The 13,920-nt window shown below is 33.0% G+C and overlaps 3 protein-coding genes across 3 annotated transcripts in view; 2 read left to right on the plus strand and 1 right to left on the minus strand.

Moving 5' to 3' along the window:
* The first annotated feature begins 1,436 nt into the window (after positions 1–1,436).
* The window catches only part of LOC123694843 (cadherin-87A-like), a 63,051-nt gene continuing 50,567 nt past the window's right edge, over positions 1,437–13,920 (plus strand). The window contains exon 1 of the mRNA XM_045640438.1: positions 1,437–1,743. The gene's annotated coding sequence lies outside the window, so the exon portion shown is untranslated. The remainder of the gene's footprint in view (positions 1,744–13,920) is intronic.
* On the plus strand, positions 10,089–12,064 carry LOC123695174 (putative nuclease HARBI1). The gene is made up of 5 exons (XM_045640934.1): positions 10,089–10,472; positions 10,616–10,899; positions 11,001–11,170; positions 11,389–11,611; positions 11,784–12,064. The coding sequence occupies exons 1-5, from the start codon at positions 10,237–10,239 to the stop codon at positions 11,978–11,980; spliced, it is 1,110 nt and encodes a 369-aa protein (XP_045496890.1). The 5' UTR covers positions 10,089–10,236; the 3' UTR covers positions 11,981–12,064.
* LOC123694848 (myb/SANT-like DNA-binding domain-containing protein 3) lies at positions 11,923–13,656 on the minus strand. Its single transcript, XM_045640444.1, has 5 exons — positions 13,091–13,656; positions 12,841–13,002; positions 12,553–12,759; positions 12,340–12,411; positions 11,923–12,239 (listed from the first exon to the last, which is right to left on the minus strand). The coding sequence occupies exons 1-5, from the start codon at positions 13,365–13,367 to the stop codon at positions 12,022–12,024; spliced, it is 936 nt and encodes a 311-aa protein (XP_045496400.1). The 5' UTR covers positions 13,368–13,656; the 3' UTR covers positions 11,923–12,021.

A 13,920-nucleotide genomic window follows, 5' to 3' on the forward strand; every position in this document is an offset into this window, starting at 1 on the left:
ATAGACTAGCCCCGGAAATATACAAAAACAGAGGTCAGCGTCCACCGGGGCCCACGGGCAATACAAAAAGTTTCAATATTTTATCCTGCCTTATTTTCAATCTTAGATCATTACTTAATTATTTAAGCACAATTTGGGTTGTGGATCTAAGTTTTCAATGATAAAAAAACAAACTCTTTAAAAGCTAAGAATGCATTAAAAGCTAAGAATGCATTAAAAGCTAAGAATGCATTCAAGCTAAGAATGCATTAAGAATAATTATTAAACAGGTTGGTTGCTAAAAATATGGCTAGATTTCATTGCAACTTTGCTGCAACGATGTAGTTATGGATATTTTTAGTCGTGATTATTCAAACATATTAATTTCATACTTGCATGCATAATTACTCGCAGTAATCACACGTAATTATGTGCGAATCATTTGTGACAATCCGCTGATTAGCTAAAGTAGGTATTTTATACTACTTGATCATAGTAAGCAATTTGATAATTATTATAGCTGTTATTAATGTAATAAATTACATTGTATTTTTTAGGAATACCTACTCATAGATTAGTTACCTAATATTAATTTTTAAATAAAACTTTTTAATAAATGGCAAGGGCAAGATACACTAACTTTTATATACATACTAGCGGTCCGCCCCGGCTTCGCCCGTGGTACATATTAACGTTTTCTCTACATAAGAACCATCCTCGTACTTCAAGGAATATAATAAAAAAAGAATTATCGAAATCGGTTCAGCCGTTCTCGAGTTATGGAATTACAACGAAAAGTGGCATTGATTTTTATATATATAGATAGTGTTATTTTATTATCTGTGGTTTTATTTAATATACTTATATATTTTTTAATTTTAGAACATTGAGGCTCTATTAGGTATTACAAAATAGAATCTCAATGTTTTAGAAGGTATTCAGATAATCAGAATTATAATATTATGTACCAAAAATAAGCATTACGCATACCTACTAACTACTTATGCAGATTCAACAAAATTTATATGTGAAAAATACTACATATATTATTAATTGAATTAAACTTAAATATTATATTATGACGTATAACCATTCGTATAACAATAATTTTCAACCGACTTTCTTAAAATAATAATATTGAATTCCAAGCTTTTTAAAAGCGCAATATACAGAGACATCTAGTGATCTGATAAGATTAAACAAAGTAGAATAAGCGCCATCTACTGCATTCTGTATAAACTACGCAAAATATCGATATTGGTATTCTAAAGAAACGAAGTAGTTTACTTTCCTACCACAAGGGGCGCTAGTAAAGCGTACTCATGTAAGCTCCGTCTCTTTTACGCAAGCGACATTCTTGTTAGAACGAAAGAGATAGCAATACTCGCATTTCAAGTTATTCAACTTAGTACAAATTGTAAACATGTCAGGATGTCAGTTTTGATGTCAGTCGCGGGCACAATACCACGGTGGCAAGTAACAATTTTTTGGGGAAACAAGTTAAAAACCTAGTGACCGCGAGTTTTTACTAAAAAAAGTGACAAAGTGCGTGTACTTTCCCGTTTCGTGGCCGATTTGTTCGTGTTTAGTGATTGTTTGTGTCAATTTGTATTCAGTGAAGCCGATGTCGGAATCTTGTAGCTACGGTATTGAATCGTGAAGTTTTGTCTGAAATTTAACATACCTACCTAGATGCTGCAGCCTCCTTTGCGTCGAAATACCCGGATATATGCCATGCTACTTTAATTTGAACTTTTACAAACGGTAAGTGCTACTTCAAAAGAAGTTTGAATATAAGTTAGTACTTAAGTGAGGTAGGTAGCTTTTATTAATAGAGTTAAGTTTAAAGGAGTACTTGTGGGAATAGTGAGTGAAATAAGAAATTAAAAATGACTGTAAAACAAACTAAACCACGTTGCGAATTACAATACCTAACTAATTTTCATAAACTCCGTAAAGAACAGCTACCTATGCATTGTGTCTATTCGTATCTTCTTGGTCAGGTCAGATATTTTTTACGATCGTAAAGTAAACTCACAAAACCTTAATAGGTATTACGTTCATCTTTTGTTTTAATTTAAAAGCTGCTTCCGTATGACTTGAGTTCATTATTTTAACAATTATGTCAATGATCCCATTGTTAAAACTTAAAAGACCCCCATTTGTGACGATATCAATGCGAGCTTTTGTAATCCAATACGCGGGCCAAAAATGAAGGGTAATAATGAGTTTATTATAGTTACGGTACCTACTCTTATTCTAAAGTTCCTGTTATGGACGTCTACGCAGTTTTTGTTTTTATATTAGGTCCTAGGTATGTTTTTTAATTAGAAAATACCTAACATCTTGCCTATGACCATATGAGATTTTCGTTCATAACGATTAACGAACAACCTAATAGGTACCTATAACGTAAGTAGCTTAGGTAACTGGTAATCTAGATTGATAGGTACAGATAATTATTAGTAGGGATGTAACGATACCGATACCGATATATCGGTATCGCCGATTGTAAAACAACCGATACCGATATCAAACAATTCAAAAAACCGCGCCCAATGAACGATGCGGGAGGCCGCCCGCGCGTGCGCACTTTGTTTTTTGAAAAAAACTACCAATAGTAAACTTTTATTAGGAACTGATTGTATGTGTATAACTTAAAGTTTAACTGACTTTGCAAAATAATAATACCTACTAAAATAAATGGTTTTCTTGTTTTTTGATTTGGCATTGTTATTTAAAAGAATACGATTTACAGTTGAGTCTCTGTTAAATGTTGGTAACTTTTATGCATAATTCACCATTTATTTTTCTAACAAGCCAAGCATATCGGTATCGCCGATATTTTATTACAAATATCGGTATCGGTATCGTATCGGCAAAATCATGTATCGTTACATCCCTAATTATTAGGTAATGCAACTGCATAGGTAGGTAGGTACTTCGAGCATGTCGGAGTTAGAACTTCTGTTTCTCTATCTACCTACCTTTTTCAATTTAAGACCTATATCTTTATAATACTTAGGTAGTTAGTTGTTTGTTTACCGATTATTTCTGAACGACGCACGTAACCGATATTATGATGCGGAGAGCAATAAATAAGGAAGGTTTGCATACGCAATCTCAGAAAGACTATTTCCTACTAATATTATAATCCGAAGGTTTAAAGGTAAATTAATGATCAATATGTTCTCTGTTAATCTTCCAAAAATTGCAGACACAAAAAAGTCACCCCGTAAGAGGTAGGTAGGTAGGTACATATAATTAAGTATCGATATACCTACTCGTACCTTCGACATGTTATTTTTAAACAAGGAATAACTTTTAGGTATACCATTTAAAAAGTCGATTTTTTAAGGTCGGATGTCCTAACTTAGGACGATTAAATAGGACAAAGGAAGAGATATGCATGACACGTTCCAATTTAGTGACATACCTAATATTAAAACATATACTAAAATAGCGACCATAGCGACATTTAATTGCAAAAACATACTTACCTAATGAATTATTATTACAATTTTGAAATAGAGGGTGGAAAGCTTGCAGCTTTTTACGTGGGAGTAAACAGCTGGAGTTGCAGCCGTTGTAACTATAGGTATAGCCAGCCTACCTAGTTGTAGGTATATTTATACTCAAGTAGGGATATTAATTTTAAATGTAAGTACTAAGTAGGTAGGTAGCTACTTAATTTAATGGCCTACGCCAGGAGCAATATCTTGAAAAGCTCTGCTCTGTTAGGTATATGAGAACCAACCTGCTTCACAGACCGATCTTTTAATTGACTCTTCAAAAATAATTAGGTACAAGCGTGTTTTTAACAATTTCGTATTTATCACGCAATTAAAGAAAAACTAAAAAGTTAAAAGTCCTACCCAATCGCCGCATTCTACAACTAATTATTTTAATTGATCTTGGTAACAAAAAGTTTATTGTCATTCAATAAAGTTGAGAACTAGGTACTTACTACCTACGAGGAAATACATTCGATGTGAAGGGAACGCAAAAATATGCCTTTCTCAATGCTATGCTATAAATGCGAAAGCTAACCGGTAAACAGTTTTGAATGAAATTCTATAAAAAAGGAAAAAATAGAGCCCATTTCTTCTATCACAATAAACCTCCAGTAGATAGGGCATGGGGATTTGTAAAACCTTCGCGCGATAGTGTGCTATGGTCGCAAGCGACACCACTCGGGGAGCTAGTTCCCAAACATCGTATTGCTTTATCTTCCCACGTCATTATTGTTCACATCTCTAGACCATAGTCTACTGCTATGTTATATGCGAATTGAAAAAGTGAAGTAACGGCGTACGGCCTTGTAGTAAAGGTCCGAGTCGACCGGTTTCTCGGTTTGTCACGCACGGTCCGGTCGTGAGTCGATATGAATCATAGCTTTCCTTCGATATTTTGTAGATATAATTAAAGGCTTTGAAACGGATCTAGCTTTTAACCCAAAGGAATTGTTAAATTATTTAGTTAAATATACAGATTATAGCTTTAAACATAGCCGTAGCAGTGACACACTAGTAAAACTGCTACAAGTTAATACTAAAAGTATCTATCCTTTGTCCATGATAACACAAAAGGTTATACAACGATTACGAGAGAATAAATATAAATTATCAAATAAAAATACCCATTGAATTGGTAGGTACATAGCGTATTAAAAATATCTAAAATAACTACTGATACAGTAAGGAATACCTAAATGAAAATTGCACGGATCATGAAGATAGCGTATATATAACTATACCTACCTATAGACCTAATTTTTCTGTAACAATCGCCTACAATGCAATGTAGAGCGATCTAAAAAAAAATTGGTGCCCACCAATCATGAATGATCTAACATCTAATGCTTGCGTCGAGACTCGAATCTTGCACAACGCTTAAAACAGTCACCTCAATTTTAGAGTGCCAAGGTAACGAGAACAGTTTTATATCTTAATATGGCTGAATGTAAAAGAAAACAAATAAGTACGTCTATTTAAAAAAATTACGACTAAAGTAGGTATATTTTGGTAACATTTCGTATTATTCAACAAATATTACGCGGAAATTTAAATATAGATTCCCGCTAGCTCACTTTCGGTACGGAACCCTAAAAACGAAATATAAAATGAATCTACACTTGAAATACGTCCCTTCCTCTTAGTAATATGAATTCCAGATATCCAAAGCAATACAAATACTTATTTTTAGATCTGACTGCATTAACCTTTAAAAGGTTGCCCAATCAATTTTATGCAACTTATGACTAAAAATTAAAATATTCTTCGTATTGAAGATCGCTAGCGGATGTGTTAAGATTTAAATTTTTGTATTTCCTTGTTTCTTATTGCGGTCTAGATTATAATTTTAATTTTATTCAGAAAAAGCTTATTTCGTTTTGAAAAATGGTTTTAAATTAACGACTTCCGTAACACAACTATAATTCTATGACACCGGGTTTATCAACATTAGGAAAACATAATTTTTGTTTATTTTGCTTTGTTTAATGTTTACATCTAGTTTACATACCTGATTAAAATTAACGGTAATTTACCGTTACCATGGTTACCATATTGTGTTAGAAGTTAGAATAAAGATTGTAAACATCTCATCATATCTTAGTTTTAGCACTTGTCCTTTAATAATAATCAAGAACAGTATTTGTTAACATGAATTGGATGTTTGTTACTCTCTCACAGCTCTTTAGATCTAGATGAAATAAGCACACGTTTAACGTCTGGAAAAGCAGCATTTCAACCGGATGAATCCAGAAGAAGGTTATAGCTATTTATCAGTAAATTATTTGGATAATAGTTTGACTCTAACCATATTCTAACCTTATTGGGTTCGTCGATCGTCTTTCAAGTAAACACGTGGCGTCAAGGCGATCGGCATTCCTTCACAATATATTACTGAACATTATGTATATATAGGTATATTGCAGATTATGTATTGAAATACTAAATAAATGACTTGAAACTGAATGAATAGACAAAGATATTAGCCCAGATCCGGTACGAAAGATTGATATCGAATATTTATTAATAATTGGCTGGCCTTCGTGACTTTATCTACCTACATTATGAGATATAATTTCACCTATGTTGCCCTACAAGCTTGTTCCAATGAAAGTTATGTCAAAATCGTTTCATGGATTATCGGCACAATCAGAGAGGCGAACAGACAAAGGGTTTGTTGAAACTAAAGCATACGTAAATAGCAAAAAACTAGAGGAACATTATGGACTTACTTAAAATTTTATTCGTAACTCTGCCAATTCAAAATGCAGCCGATAAAAATGTATAGATTCCCTATTGAACTACCTATGTATATACCTACTAGCTTTCCGCCCGCGGCTTCGCCCGCGTTTTCAAAGAAAAACCCGCATAGTTCTAGTTCCCGAGGGATTTCCGGGATAAAACCTATCCTATCTCTCAAGTTGGATCGAACTGCACATGGTGTGCGAATTTTATTATAATCGCTTAAGTGGTTTAGGAGTCCATTGAAGACAAACATTGTGACACGAGATTTATATACCTATATAGGTATTAGAGAAGATAAGATTTGAATACCTATTTGAATGAAAATATGTTGCACGCCTCATAAGCGAAGCGTTGAGGTGGGTACTACTGTCACTTCGCGCAAAACATCTGATTTTTCAAACTTAAAATGTCTTTATGTATCATACATTGCACTTGTAAGATAAAACATACACACACATATTAAGAAAAAACACTATTTTTAACATTCATGATATTTTTGATGTCATTTTTGTTATTTAAACTAGTTAAAAAACAGTTTAAAAAAGTTCTGTCTTGGACGTCCGTGTGTCTGTATGTGCGGAGGATTTTCTTGTTAACACGATAGCGACCGAAATATTTTACTAATCAAGTCTTTTTTTTTCTCTTACGCTTGAGTATGCTCAGGAATAGAACCCTTTCATTTTTCAGGGTCTGATTCGATGTGGTTTAATTGTTATTAAATAAACAAAAAAAAATATCGACTTTTTTTTTTTTTTTTTTTATAGTGTACTCAAAATTCACCATTATAAACTCGATTCTTTATACTATAAGCCAAGGTTTAAAAAAATAAGTTGGTAGTCAGTCCCTTAAACCTGCGCAGTCACAGAATACATAATAGTAGCTAAACGCTACAGAACGGACACTCTCCGCCTCCCGCCAAAATTAAACACTTACCTCACCCCGCACGATCAGACATGTTATGGTACCCATTTCCCCGCAAGGACGATACCAACGACGTCTTAGACGAAACGCAACGAAGATTGACAACATTAATCAAATTGACATAAAGTAATTTTATTATTTTGGATTTGTGATTATCGTTTTTCGTAGAAAATGGTTAAATATTGTGCTGTTTACGGATGTATTTCATCAGAAAAACGCGAATTTTTTTTTACGCTAGTCACAAATGTGCCAACCATAAAGCGTTAACACACACATTTGCAGTCTCTACAGTGTGACTGTCAAAACAATCATTTTGTATGGAGTGTCCGGGGTGTGGCGCAGTTTCACATCTAGGTGGGGCCACAAGAAAAATAGCTCAATTATTACGGTACCGCTTTCTTTACTTTTCCAAATGTTTTATTTTATTTCTTTTTTATATTTATAGTCACGTACTCTTTATAAATAATCAACTTTATTGTAAAGGATGAGATTATGAGGCGTGCACTTTTGGATTTTCCAAACTATTTTTGAACTTTTTTCAATTAAGTAGGTGTTATTTTATAGGATATGCCTTTATGTTTCACGTAATCTTTCTCCGTTACTTAAACATAATAACAACTGGGAACAACCAGGAAATATAATTTAGAAACCCGACACCATAGCAGTTGTATTGTTCACAACAGTTCTAAGTTTCACTTTTATACGCTGACCAACAGACATGACTAATGGGAGAAAATATTATGAAAGAGCAATGGAAATTACGTTTATATTATCATATTTTACGGTTCATTTTCTAGAAATTATTTTGATATTGATTTATCTGATGATAAATGTCAAAAATTCCATCATCATTTCTTCTGTAATTCGTTGCCTCGTCCGTATCGTTATGAGTGGTTATGATTAAATAAGTAGGTAAGGCATTTACATTGCTACAGGTAATATTATAAATTATAATCATTGTTTTCGCGTAAAGCTTAAAGTGGAATGCAGGAGAGAGTAGTTAAAGCTTGCAGATAAACTCCTATACAAATAATTTATTTTGCGTTTCGCTTCGGAGGTCACGTAATGTTTCGTTCAGAAATCGCTCCGTGTTCCGAATTGTATTCATATCCTCTCTTATTGAAAATAAACTGCACTACTATACAATTTTATATCCTGATGTTTTCTGCTAGTTAGCCTGCGCCCCTGCGGTTTATTTTTGTTTGAAACAGTTGTTTCCATAATTCTGATCCACGCATCGTTTAACAAACAAGTTATTTGCTTAAAGATAGCAAAATTAAAACGAAAAGATGTTCTTTTATTGTTGTTTTATACCATGATAAAATCTTCAAAAAGCATTCAAAAATCATACACTGTACTTACATCTCTGTAATGCTACAAATTTCATCTAATTAAAGGTCCAAACTTTCTCAGTAATTGATGATGATTTGCCCTAATGAATATTATGTAATAATTAACAACGCACACATAAAGTAAATACCTTATAGTTAATTGAAAGTTTAAGAATTATGTGCGAATAAATTAGCGAATTACCTAACGATAATTACGAATCACATTCTTTATGAGCGTTACGATGTTGTTATATCATAAAATGCAGCTGCAAGGAACTATTGTTAGAACAATGGGTAAAAAACAACGAAAAAGAAAAAACACTATAGGGGGTGAAACGTCAGAATTGGGTCATATTATAATCGGAAAATTTATTTTAGAAGACAAAAGATTATGAGAACAATTACTACAGGGTCAAATACCCCGACTGGGAAACTAATTATAACTTAATTTCTCATTGTTCTTCAATGAATTTATAAAATATTCATTTCGGAATTCGACTCGATAATTTTTGATAAATTAATAAAACAAGTGCCATTCAATTTTATAAATATTTTGTTATGCCTTCTTAAATTACTTAATTATCTGTCGTGATCTTTCTAAACTAAAATGGTATTTTAAAAAAGAAGAGGTTCCGTGGACTCACTGAGGAGGGAAATTTTGTGATACAATCACATTTCTTTGCCAGCATTCAATAATTATCCTTAATAACCTCGCTTTAAGCTTATATATTTAATTTCAGCAAATTTGATACAAAATCCGCTTTGCCTCTTTCTCATTACAATAATTATCTCACACAATAACCATACAGTCATTATCCTAAAACCAAACAGGACAGCAAATCCGCTCGCTCATTGGCATGCAAAATACAATTCTAATGACCATGACATTTAATTCAAATTTGCATGATTTACATCGAGTCTTGAACTACGTAAAATGAATAAATACGTGCTGAGGTCAAAAGCCTATAGCAATATGCAGTTATGAGAGATATTCTACTAATATTACAACTATGCTATTGTTGGAAGGTAGGAATATGATTAGAAGTAGAAATTACTTGTTACCTTGTATTGTAAATAAAGATATGGATTAAACTTAGGTAGGTACTTAGTGGTACATATTGAATACAAATACATTATAATGAATAAATTCTTCTTCAATTGAAATAAAGACATTGAATAATTCTTAAAAATTATTAAAGTCAGAACTTCTTGTTCCCACTACAAAATTATTCAAAAGATTTTTGCTTCATGTCTTGGATGCTTTGCCACAGAACAAACGACGACCTCAAGTGTATTTTAAATTGGTATTTATAATATTTTCGCTATGTTTCACACGAAACTGAAGGTCGCGACAAATGACCCGATTCCCAGGTGGCCATTCTTCGTGGGCATATATTGCATAGTACAGTTGGCTAAGGAGATGAACAAGATCTGTATGCTTGTAATTATAAAAGACTAGCTTACCGCCCGCGGCTTCGCCCGCTTTGTCTATCCGTTAAATCCGTTGCGTAGTTTTAAAGATTTAGGGCCACTTGCAGCAATACTTTAAATCGAGATTTACTGAAACAAAAACTCGATTTAGGTCTACATCTGATTTAACGTCTTGCTCATTATGATTTAGCTTAAAATCTCGATTTAAATTGGCGTCAAAGTTAAACCGGCGTGTAGGTCGGTTTATAGTTGTTAAATCTCGATTTTATTGACAGATAACGTTATTGTAGATTTGTTCTTTCTTTTATTACGTGAAAATGGATTTATTAGCTTTAACAGTGGCGTACAATGATAATGATTTGTTATCAGACGATGACGAGCTAATCGTGCAATATTTAGAAACCCCGTTTTTCTCTCGAAGAGTCTATAATGGAAGTGATTTATATAGCACGTTACGAGATGACGAATTCTTGAAAAGATTCCGGTTAAGTAAACGCAGTGCAACATTCCTGCTTGATAAAATTATTCATAATTTTCCAAATACTTTCAACAGGTAAGCTGTGAATAAACATGTACCTACTAGACTAGAATCCATCCGCCTTCAACTAACCTAAATAAAATGTATGGGTAAAAATACTATTAATACCTAAAAATACCAAACGACACTCGAACCCAAACTTCATTTTATTTTTTCAGAAATGCTGTATCCCCAATGAACCAGCTTCTATGCACCCTGAGATATTATGCTACTGGTAGTCAATTAACAGCTTGTGGAGATGTTATTGGAGCTCATGAGTCCACTGCCTGTAGAATATTGCATCGAGTAACACATGCAATTGCTTCTTTATATTCAGAGTTTATTAAAATGCCTGTTACTGTTGATGAACAAAACAATGTTGTGGCAAAGTTTTATGATATAGCAAAATTTCCCCGTTGTATTGGTGCTATAGATTGTACACATATAAAAATTTTATCTCCGGGTATGTTGAAATATCTTTGTTCTGTTTTTGTTTGCATGTCTATAAATATTAAATATCCAGATTATATAATAAACAAACAGTAAAAAATAAAAAATAAACAGGTGGTGATTATGCTGAAATTTATAGGAATCGAAAGGGCTATTTTTCCATTAATACCCAGTGCATATGCTCGGCTAATTTACTTTTCCTAGATGTAGTGGCTCGTTGGCATGGTTCAGTACATGATGCTAACATTTGGGACAACTGTGCACAAAAGAGAAACTTTGTTCAAGTAGGTATTTTCATCCAATATTTAAAAATTAAGTGAAATATATCTGCACTATCTGGCACCACTCTCTTGTTATAACATTACTTACCTAATGTATGTCAGAAATTAACATTAATAAATATTAAATACTATTGAAGTAAATTTTTATTATTCATCTAAGGAAAGTACTACAAACTGAATTTCACACGCAATTTTAAATGCTGTTACTTACTACTTTTCAGGGAGTTTACAATGAAAAATTATTGGTTGGGGATAGTGGTTATTCTCAGACCAGATACATGATGACACCACTGCCTGAAAATACACCTAGTACAAGAGGTGAAAAATTATACCAGGAGTCTCAAATAAGAACTCGAAATGTAATAGAGAGAACGTTTGGTATTTGGAAGAGAAGATTCCCTATTCTTTCAAAAGGAATAAATGTTAAATTACGAAGAGTGCCAGGTAAAACTATTTCCATACCTTAGCGGGTTGCAGACCAAGAGCTAAAATCAAATCAGCTTGGTTTGCTTAGCCGAGTTCTATACATTTGTAATTGCAGTCTGCTGCATCTATGTTACCTTGCTATACATTTTTTGACCTTTATTTATAAAATATCTCACTTATCATTTTACAGGTATCATTGTTGCTACTGCAGTTCTACATAATATTGCAATTTTACAAAAGGATTCAGAACCACCTACAGATGAAGATATACCACATATACCTGATATACCAATAGCAATACCAACAAACTCCAGAACTTTGTCCAGAAGTATAGCCGGCAACATTGAACGAACATTATTAATTAATGAATATTTTGCAAGATTATAATTAGATGGATAAATACAAAACAAAATAAAAAATAAATAAATTCATTGTTTTTTATTTAATTCTAATGCATATTTTTCTTTGAGATATTCCAGCTCCATTTTATTTTTTTTCTCTTCAAATTGCAGTTTTTCTTGAGCTAATTTAATTAATATCTTCTGATGTTCAATTTGAAGTTCAGCCAGTTCTTTTTGGGCTTTCACCAGGTCCTTCTTATCCTCTGCTAACTCTTTGAAAGAATGAGATACGTTTTGCTTCTTTCCTGTAAAGTTAAAAAGACTTGTGAAAATTGTTAACAAACCACTCTCATAGAAAAACTGTCTTTAATGAGTGTTATGAAAATAATTACTCTGTAATTTTACCTTTTCTCAATGACTCCAGACTTGGGTCTACCTTCCTTTTCATAATATTTAACCTTTTTTTGTCATCATTGCCTGAAATAATATTACATATTGTTAAATTCTTTTAAAATGATGTCTGTATTCAATTCACTTAATGTATGGGTGCTAAGATTATTTGCACACTGCAAATCTATTCATCAGGGTTGATGCAGTGATAATATCAAAGAACCTTACCATTTTCTACCTGTGGTGAGTCAACTACTATCATATCTATCGGTTGCATCTCTGTATTAATGGATGCTGACTCTTGCTGCTCCTTCATAAACTCTGCATCTCCGTCATAAATAGTGTATAGCCCTTCCAGTGAGGGTCCAATTATTGTTTTGACCTTTTCAATTACAGGGTCACGGCTACCAGATGACTCTGGAGGTGGACCTCCTCCTGTAAACAACATCTTTTTGAAATTATCTGTCAACAAACAACGCAGTATGCATCACTGCTAACAGTATTCTGAACACTTACCTGTACGATTAATTTCTTTTTTATGTAAAGCTTCTTCTCTTTTTGCATCCTTTACCAACTCCTCGAATGTATTTTTACAGTCTAAACTGCTTGCTTCTGTTGCCTGTGCAACCTGGTTCCAGTCCTGCCCATACTCTTCCACTGCATTGAGTAGCAAAGGTGCTAAAAAAATTATAGATTAATTTTAAATTGTTTATTTTTTAAGTGTATTATGGAATTAATTGGTAGGTACAACTAATGAATATCTTACCTCTGATAGCCATTTTTTCATTAGAGTGCATCTTTTTCACTTTAACTTTTTGGTTTTTGTAACAAGACAACAGTTTGTCTGCCGTTCTGGGGGAGAAATTAGTTTGGGAGTTGTACTCAGCAGTTAACCTTTGCCAAGCCATTTGCTTGTCTTTTGCTGTAGCCCCATCTGTTCTTTTATTTTCTATTATGGGGTATTTTTCTACTAGCTTTAAAAGATGCATTATTTCCGCAGTAGAAAAATTAGGTCCCCTGGATTTCTTCATCATATTGTTCATACTACTGCACAATTTGATATATGTATTTAAAAATAACACGCACACCGCACAATCGCAAACAAACTCGGAAACACAACACAGAATAACGGGAACGTTAAAACTTAAAACAAAACTGACACTGACAAGTGACAGGAAGCACGTTTTTTTGTACACGAAATCACGCTTGACATAACAACGGAACGTAAGGAATGAATGGTGAGTGAATGATGGGCTTAATCTTGATTTAGTTAAATCGAACGTAATTTTAGGACGTGCAAGACAACACCGATGAGATTTAAGTTAAACCGGGTTTAAGAACTAAATCTAGTTTTAATAGAATCAAGATTTTAAAAATTTTGCTGCAAGTGGCCCTTAAGCATACAAAGGGACATAGGGAAATAGGGACAGAGAAACGACTTTGTTTTATACTATGTAGTGATGTTGTTAACCGACTTTAAAATGGAGTTTTTTAACAAACTATAAAAAGGGGGAAAGTAGTTTGGACTTATGAATTGTAAGTTGTATCTAAAGTTTAAAATATCCTTAGGTACGACTTTTTAACAAATAGGTACAA

The sequence above is a fragment of the Colias croceus genome, chromosome 10 (assembly GCF_905220415.1).
Source record: "Colias croceus chromosome 10, ilColCroc2.1".
NCBI classification, from domain to species: domain Eukaryota; kingdom Metazoa; phylum Arthropoda; class Insecta; order Lepidoptera; family Pieridae; genus Colias; species Colias croceus.

Bases quoted from the DNA above. Each gene is read 5' to 3' on its own strand.
- LOC123694848 (XM_045640444.1), bottom strand. From the start codon at position 13,367: ATGAACAATATGATGAAGAAATCCAGGGGACCTAATTTTTCTACTGCG. The intron at 13,003-13,090 runs GTAAGATATTCA...TAATTTTTTTAG, and splicing joins TGAAAAAATGGCTATCAGAG to CACCTTTGCTACTCAATGCA. The intron at 12,240-12,339 runs GTAAAATTACAG...TTAACTTTACAG, and splicing joins TCTGGAGTCATTGAGAAAAG to GAAAGAAGCAAAACGTATCT.
- LOC123695174 (XM_045640934.1), top strand. From the start codon at position 10,237: ATGGATTTATTAGCTTTAACAGTGGCGTACAATGATAATGATTTGTTA. The intron at 10,473-10,615 runs GTAAGCTGTGAA...TTATTTTTTCAG, and splicing joins TTTCCAAATACTTTCAACAG to AAATGCTGTATCCCCAATGA. The intron at 10,900-11,000 runs GTATGTTGAAAT...AAAAATAAACAG, and splicing joins TATAAAAATTTTATCTCCGG to GTGGTGATTATGCTGAAATT.